At 42.6% G+C, this 9,134-nt stretch overlaps 1 protein-coding gene across 1 annotated transcript in view; it reads right to left on the reverse strand.

The window, feature by feature from the left end:
* The window catches only part of CNN3 (calponin 3), a 62,352-nt gene extending 53,874 nt beyond the window's left edge, over window positions 1-8,478 (reverse strand). Inside the window, exon 1 of the mRNA XM_040359968.1 lies at window positions 8,300-8,478. Within this exon, the coding sequence (XP_040215902.1) occupies window positions 8,300-8,356 (57 nt within the window). The 5' untranslated portion in view covers window positions 8,357-8,478. The remainder of the gene's footprint in view (window positions 1-8,299) is intronic.
* Between the last annotated feature and the right edge of the window lie 656 nt (window positions 8,479-9,134).

Genomic DNA, 9,134 nt, shown 5'->3' on the forward strand with positions numbered 1-9,134 from the left:
TGTCAGACTTTCAGGAAAATGTACAGCTACAGCGGTGTCAAAAGACTGGCCATCGATTCAATTTTCGACAAACTTGTGGGTGCTTTAAAGGGGTTGTAAAGGTAAAAAAAAAAAAAAAAATTGGTTTTCCTAAATAGCTTCCTTTACCTTAGTGCAGTCCTCCTTCACTTACCTCATCCTTCCATTTTGCTTTTAAAATGTCCTTATTTCTTCGGAGAATTCCTCACTTCCTGTTCTTCTGTCTAACTCCACACAGTAGTAAACGAAAAATGTAGCGCTAACAAATTGTGACTCCAAAAATATATGATACCATGTGAGGCTATTTTTGTACGTGATCACTTTTATCCATGTCATATTTTGTTTATGACGACTTTTTATCAATAAACCTTTTGGTTTTAATTGACCTGCACTATTGGAGTTCCTTATTCCATTCTATATCATCCATTCCATGACTTCTTGGGAGCTTGAGCAACATCCTTTCCTGCACCTCCTGGCTGATGGTCTAAGGATCGTATTCAGAGCTCTTGGCATTGATCCAACACACCATTCAAGCACAGCTGGTTCCTGTTGTCCATGTCATTTGGAGTTCCAGTCCCACTTATGGTCTCATCCCGGTTTTAGTGGTCCCGGTTCCACTCCATACCTTGGATTGTGATCTTCATAGAGTTCTACAGACAACTTGTATACCTGTTGTATCCCAATTGCTGGATAGCAGCTCACCTGTTTTTCTGCACTAATTATCCAATTGATGTTCACTCAACTTCAAAATATAGACTATAACTTTTTTCTTTATGCCAAGCATCATCTGAGCGATCATTGATGCACACATAGATGAATGTTGTTGCCTCACATGGTATCATATATTTTTGGAGTCACAATTTGTTAGCGCTACATTTTTCGTTTACTATTTTTGCTGGCTTTGTTTGTTTGTTTGTTTGTATGTAGCAGCTAGGCACTTCTCTTTTTCAACTAGCGCGGTTTTTTCTTTATTTTAACTCCACACAGTAATGCAAGGCTTTCTCCCTGGTGTGGAGTGTTGTGCTCGCCCCCTCCCCTGGAATACAGCAGAGTCAGGACACTCTACGTTTCAGATGGAGAAGAGAGCGGGTTAGAGAGCGTCCTGACTCTCCTGTATTCCAGGGGAGGGGGGCGAGCACAACACTCCACACCAGGGAGAAAGCCTCGCATTACTGTTACATATTTAGTGAGGTTGAAAAAAGACACAAGTCCATCTAGTTCAACCACAAACAAAACAAAACAAAAAAAAAAAAAACACAGAACAATCCCATACACCCAACTCCATACCCATAGTTGATCCAGAGGAAGGCAAAAAACCCCAGCAGAGCATGATCCAATTTGCAACAGCAGGGGGAAAATAAAAAATTGTGATCCCCTGAGAGGCAATCGGATTTACCCTGGATCAACTTTACCTACAAATCTTAGTACTCAGTTATATTCTGTACATTTAGGAAAGAATCCAGGCCTTTCTTCAAGCAATCTACTGAGCTGACCAGAACCACTTCTGGAGGGAGTCTGTTTCACAGTAAGAGCTGTAAAAATGTGGAAGAAACCTTTGCGTATTTGGAGACGAAATCTCTTTTCCTCTAAACGTAAAGAGTGCCCCCTTGTCCTCAGTGTTGACCGTAAAGTGAACACCACCACCAAGTTCACTATATGGACCCCTTATATATTTGTACATGTTGCTCATATCCCCCCTTATTCTCCTCAAGAGAATAAGGGGGGAATTGGTTCTTCTAATCTTTCCTCATAGCCAAGCTCCTCCATGCCTCTTATCAGTTTGGTTGCCCTTCTCTGCACTTTCTCCAGTTCTCCGATATCCTTTTTGAGAACTGGCACCCAAAACTGAACTGCATATTCCAGATGAGGTCTTACTAATGATTTGAACAGGGGCAAAATTATATCTCTCTCTGGAGTCCATACCCCTCTTATACAAGAAAGGACTTTGCTCGCTTTGGAAACCGCAGCTTGGCATTGTGGAGTTACAGACAGAAGAACAGGAAGTGAGGATTTCTCAGAAGAAATAAGGACATTTTAAAGCAAAAATCGAAGGAGGACGGCACTAAGGTAAATGAAGCTATTTAAGAAAACATTTTTTTACCTTTACAACCCCTTTAAGCATCAGTAGCTACAGTTTTTGTAGCTGCTGACTTTAAAAAAAAAAAAAAAAAAAAAAAAACTGGAACTCCACTTAAAATACCTTAGAAAGTCTTCGAGCCTGTCCGAATGATTTATGAAGGATAACATTGCTTTTTCATTTCTTTTTATAAAAAAGAAAGTGCAAATCTCAGGGCCACCATCCATTGCAAGCAAACAAACTGGAAACCGCATGCATGTTCCAGGTTAGTGACTCCCAAGTTATGAAGGATAACCAAGCCAGTGATGGCAGCTTCCATGTTCCACCAGTGTATAAAATATTTAGAAAATATGTTCTCTTCATTAGTCCATGGTGACCAGTCAAGTTCCTTTATTCACAATAAAAGAAGATATCCTGTTAGTCCAGAGCTCGGGAAAAAACAGGCACGGGGGTCACCATTGCAACAAGAAAGTTTGTCCTGCTGCCCGAATGCTCCACACCCCCCGTGTGCACAACCCCACCCCCTGCTGGCCTGGGACCGGCATAGCAGGTAGAAGGGAGGAAGGACAGTGGGACGTGTGTAACTTTGTTGTTGGTGACTCGCAAGGGACCCAATTTCCAGGTCCCCGTTGACAGTTTCTCTGACCATGAAGGCTGGGAAAGAATGTAATGCAGTGTGATGTGGATTGCATTATATTTAGTGCAGCACAGGGGAGGCATGCAGGGTCAAGGTCCCCCACATACACACACACACGTAAATGCACGCATTGGGAGCCTACACCGGAAATCGATTGCGATACACATATCGCTGCGCACGCTGGAATGAGAGCAATAGATTTAAGCACCAGACCTCCCTCGTAAAACTAAACTGATAACCTATAGGGGGCTTTTAAAGCATTGCCTATGGAAAATATAGGGTACTAAAGTTTGATACCATTTCATGGGGGCGTGCAAAATGTAAGGTTTAACATGTTGAGTATTTACTTGGTGCAACCTCCGCTTTTGCAGTTAACCAATAAATTGGGTGATTTATTGCTTTAATTGTTCCCCCTTAAAATGAAGTTTAAAGGTGTTTTTACTGAAATTTGGGGATTCCTAGACCTTTGCAGTTATAACATGTGACATAAAAAATTGGGACTATCACCATTTAATTTATTTTTCTGGCTCCTAGATTCAAAGCAAAATTTGTTTAGCCCTATGTTAGTCACTGTGCTTTTGATTTATAAAGGTCAACACAACCCCCGCAGAACATCCTGCTCATGAAACATTGACAACCTGACATGTTACGCAGATAAACAGACCCAGGTGATCAGTACTGTGGCCATTGGTTTAGTTCAATCCAGGCTGCTGTACACATTTGTCTGTTCTCCATTTTAGAGTGTCTAGGTGCTCTGTTTCCCCTACAAGCCAAAAACAAAGTGACAGTATAAATGCCTATCAACCAGAGTGGCCTAGCATTTGTGTGGATGCATACAACTATGGTAGGAAGACCTGGACTAGAAGGTGCCATTTACACTTTGCATATCTGAAATCGCATGCTGAATGGCGATACCAGGTAATGCTAAAATCCCAGCAAAATGTGCATTTGGGGGCCCCACACGGCTGGAAGCAGTGACAAAAAAAAAAGTGCAGACACTTCAAAAAAAGGTGCAGGAGCTTCTTTGGCACATTAGGCATTCCTTTTTAAGGGGTGCATGACCGGCAGAAAACGCAAAAAAAAATGCAGACAGGAACACACGTTCCCTCTCAATGAAGCATGAATGGGGCCTACAGCACTGAAGTGTCAGCCAAACTCATTAAGTGACAACAATAACTCAAGATACACCACCTTGTGGTGAGCCAACTACAAACAGGATGGAGGACCCAATGTTGCAGCCAAAAATAGGTCTTGCTAGCTTCCTGGTACATTTCTACAGCAAGGCCAACCTGCAACATTCTATAATTGAAGTCATTAAAGCAGTTGTATACACCACGCTTTCACATTTTTACCTACAGGTAAGCCTAGAATAAGTCTTACCTGTAGGCAAAATGAATATCTCCTAAACCTGTACGATTTAGAAGATATTCACCGTGCATGCAGCCGCTGTCAGCGTCGCATGCGCTCTGAAGGTCCGGCGGATGCTGCCGAAAAAAATAAAGCCCCTTGCCGGAAAAGAGAGCTCCAGTGCGCATGCGTGGGAGTGACGTCATCAAGGCTACAGCCACTCAATGACAGAGCCGTGAAAACGGAAGAAACGCTGAGGGAACATGCTGGCTCCTTCAGCAATGACAGTGCTTCAGTCTAAGGCAAGCATTTCATAATGAGCTAGTATGTAATGCATACTAGCTCATTATGCCTTTCCCTTAGTTATTTTTTTTTGCAGGCATAAAACAGCTTTAAGAGATTTGATTGACCACAAAGGAAATGACCTTTTTATCAATTATTTTCCCTTTGCAAACTTTCTACAGCGCTTCTCAAAATGGGGCTTTATTGTGATTAAAAAAGGTTTTCCAGCTGCGTCATCCAAAAATAATAAAGTATCTGGCCAACTCTCACTCATGTCTACCTTCAGAGCCTGTGTACAAGAGATCAATAAAAACTGATTATAATCAGCAGTAGACCGGTAGCCAGTCTCAGTAGACCGGTAGCCACACAAAGGGCTTCTGATATGACATTGGTTTTCAAATACAACCAACAGCACGGCCCTTAGATTCCTCTTGCACCAAATTGTAATGCAACTAATGTCGGCTTTAATTTTGTTAAGCACTGCGCAAACTGTTGGCGCTATATAAATCCTGTATATTATTATTCTCTCCAGGGGGGCTTCGGATTTCAATGACACTTTTCAGATGGCATGCACATATTAAAGACCTTGCTAGGAACATGAAAGCAGTTTGTACTACCAATATTTACACAAGTACACAAGGTTTAGTGTTCAGAAATTCCCAAAAATATTGTAGAGAAATGCTTGTTAAAGTGTCATTTGGGAATATCCCTGTAATTTCTATGCTGTAAAACGCAACTCTATGGTTACCTATAATTTCTAACAGCACAGAGTAAACAAGGCTGCAGTTAGCAAACAAACAAACTAAAAAAAAAAAAAAAAAAAAAGGAAATTGCATGAGAACTTGTGAGAGGTTAAAATAAATATATAAATCAGACAAGACAGTTGAGTCTATGAACGTCAGCCGGTTTGCCACATGCTGGGGATTAGTGTACCAGTCTTTCATCCACTAAATCAGAGTTCTTCAAAATCATGGAGGTATTTTTCATCAGCCTTTTTCTCCTCAGCGGGCAGCCATACTATTCAAACAGAAATATCTTTCACCACGAAGTCCAACTAATCTTATAGCTAGGAAAACAAATAAAACAAATGCAGTGTGGGAAACGTTGCGATCCATGCACGTTTCCCACACCGCATTCAAATGGCACTACCCTCGTCGGCCGCAGCAGGTGGCAATGAAGTCTCAGCACCTCAAATGCAGGTAGCAAACACATTGCGTTTGCAGGCACCACCACGTGATCCAGTTGCAATTTCTGTATGCACGTCTTTAGTGCAATTTGCGCTCATTCAAAATTAATGGGCTCATAATGTGAGCCGAGCCTAAGCCCAGGTCCACACCGAGCTGCGGGAATGAAGCTGCACGAGTTCATTTGAACGCGCACGATATCATTCCCGCTTGTCAGTCCGAGTTCGGCTGATTTCTGCACAGATGTAAATCGCGGCCTGTAAAACAAACTACTTTTTGAAATCGGTGCAGCGCCGCAGATGCAGTGTCGCACCTATTAGGATTGCTGGCAAATGCCGCCGATTTGACATGTCAAAACGCACCAGGGCTTAATCTAAGTTGCATAAAACAGCTTAATTTGTGAATAAGCCGCACAATAAAGGTAGAATTGCACTGATACGAAGCATAAAATGACTCAAGCAAAATGCTCCCATTTCGGTTCAGGTGCGACTTTCATCGTCATACACTTCGACAAATCGCACCTGAACCGCTGAACAAAGTCGCACTGAAGGGGGCTGAAATCTTACACATATGTGAACCCAGTCTTGCAGTTCTTCATAATTATAAATAAAAACTGTAATCTTTTTTATTAGTCTACAAAAAACAAACAAAAAAAAAAAACTGTCACATTGCACTAAAAGTAGGTATCGGTATTGACGAGTACTTGAGAAAAAGTATAGGTACGCGCAGGGCCGATCCACCATATAGGCTCACTCTGCAAGCTGCTTAGGGCCCCCCAAATTACTAGAGGACCCGCTTGGTGAGAAGTCATTTTTGCCCCCTCACCACGCTTCTCAACTCGCTGGCTGCACGGGAGAAGAGGTAAGAAACCAGTACCCCTGCTTCTCACTTTAATGTAAGATTTCATTTACAACAGCAGAACACCCCCTCACTGTCGGCAGCGCCCCCCGCCACTTAAATTTAATGCGACATGTCATTTTGCTTAGGGCCCCAGGGAGGTCGCGATCGGCACTGGGTACGCGATCTTAATAAACTGGTATCTGTGCATCTCTACAGTGAAGTATTCAAAAAGGTGACCAATTTTTCAGGGAATCCAGCAGGACTACGGAAAACCTCAAAAAAGTTTGATGTTGGCTTTAATTTTTAAAGGAGCATTGCCAACCTGGCTTCCAAGATTTATACAGTCTTTGCTTAAATTTTGGTAAATTAGTTGACAAAACGGAACCTTAGTCAGGCTTATTTAAAAAAAATATGCACAGTGCCTAATTTGAAAGAAATAATTAGGAGTATGTCCAATACAATTAACAGTTTAAAACTTGGGTCTGAAAAGGGAAAAGAAAAAACAAGTGCTGAAGGGGTTATGGAAATGTGAAATCCAGCAGCAAGTCTTTGTGCTTCTGCAGTTTGGCTGGAGATGCTGGAAGGAGACAATGAACATTCTGTATGCGGAGCCCACACCATTGGATGTTTCCCCTGCCCAGAAGCCATGAGGTAATGCCCCAGGAATGTGATGGGGGAAGGGGTGGGAGGGATGAGAAGAGGGGGTTTTTTCTCCCCCTGAATTTTCCCAGACTACGGAGGCAAGGCTAATTAACATCCACCAGACAGGCAACACCTTCATCCTTTTCGGTTTCCTTTACAAAGCTCCCACTGAAACGTATGGAGGAGGTGGACGTCCGTCAACGTCGGGTCATCTTCTGTGCAGATGGGGAACAGCTGGCGAGTTTTACTTTTCCAGACCTTGCTCTTTACATTCCCACATTGCTGTTCCACTTCTAGAAGCTGGACAATCCAGAAGAGTCATGCCAGGGTGCCGAGGAAGAAAAAAAAAAACACATACAATGCAATCCTTTTCACTGTCCCAGAGGGCAAAAGTCACTTCAGAGTTCAAGAGACTTCAACAGCAGGAGAGATCACAATACTCACACATAGGAAGGCTCACAATAAGCCCCAATCTATGCAAATCTTTCGTGGTGAAACTATCCTGGTCCCAACACAAAGGAGTACACAGTCCTTTCTCCAGGATGGAAAAAAAAATAAAAAAGTTGGATCGGTCATAAAAAAAAAAAAAACGCAATGTCCAAGAAAATAAATTATGGGAGGAAAAACGCCTACTGATCACCAGCCTGCAATTATTGGAGGATAAGCCATTAAAAGGGACATTTATGTTCACAAAGCAGAGAGCAGATTTTTTTTTTTTTGCTCAATCAGCAGGATTCAGAAAAGACTCAAATTCCCACTGGAGGTGGGGGAGGGGGAACCAAATCTGGCCTGTGCAAGCGTACGTAGGAGGGTGCAGCATCCCATACAGAAATATATATATATTTTTTTTTTTAGTAAACAGATAAGCATAGAAATTATCCTGATGGTATTTACACAATACTAAAAGAAAAAAACAAAATTTTATATAATATATATATATATATATATATATATATATATATATATATATATATATATATATAAAATTTTGTTTTTTTCTTTTAGTATTGTGTAAATACCATCAGGATAATTTCTATGCTTATCTGATATATATATATATATATATATACTGTACTTTTCCAAGTTCTTTCTGTTGGTGTAGATTGGAGCCCCTCTACTTTTAGCCTACCATCAAATAGCACATAATAGCCCAGCTCCGTCACTCATTGGCTGTCTGCCCTGGTCACATGACCTCCCCCTCTCAGCGGTCTCGGTACCCCCCCGGGTCACCCCCCTATAACGGTTTCATAGTCCGCTATGGGGACACGTTACCTTGTTCTTGACCTCCGCGGAGAGTCCGTACGCTGGTCCCTTGTTGAAACTTGCCATTGCCGGTGTCTCGCTCTGTCCGGGTCACTTGTCTCTTCCAGCGGGTTCCACAGACACGACTAAACCGGAGGAGCGAACAGAACCTTCTAGTCCTCTGCTCCCAACAAGAGGATCGAAGGTGGGCGTGCCTCCCGGAGCAGTAGGCGTTGACCGAACGGCGGAGGCTTGATGCGGTTTAGCCAATGGGATTGTAGAGCGGTCGAAGGCGGGGTGGAGCGGAAGTGAAAGGGCTCGCTGATTGGTGGGCTCTCACAAGACCAGGCTGAGATTGCTGGTGTGTTTGTTGCGTGGAGATGTGCGCTCAGTCGCTGTATCAGCGCTTTAGTTGGAGGTGGTTTTGGTTGTTGTGATTGTATGGAGTTTGGGGGGGAGGGGGAGATCAGAGTACAGGTGTACAGTGATCACATGACAGGTGTCTGGCACTTGCAGGGCATCTTTTTGGTTAGCACTGGTGTAATTTGACAATTCAAAATCGCATGACACCTATTGCAATGGAACTTTTCAAAACATTTAAGTCGCAGCGACTCTGAAAAAGTTTCCTGCACTATTTTTTTGGGATTTCATTGGCTTGCATAGACTTCTGTTAATTGAAGTCGCAAGTTTCAGGAGGTGCACTGTAAAATCGCACTGATCAGGGGCTTTGAAGTTGCGGCCTAGGTTCACACTGGTGTGTGGGGAACACTGCATGTAAACTGCATTCCTGTGCACATCACATATGTCTGCAGGGTGCGATTTAAGTTATTGTGTATGGCTCAAATCGCATCCGCACCAAAATGGT

The sequence above is a fragment of the Rana temporaria genome, chromosome 7, assembly GCF_905171775.1.
Source record: "Rana temporaria chromosome 7, aRanTem1.1, whole genome shotgun sequence".
Taxonomy (NCBI): Eukaryota; Metazoa; Chordata; class Amphibia; order Anura; family Ranidae; genus Rana; species Rana temporaria.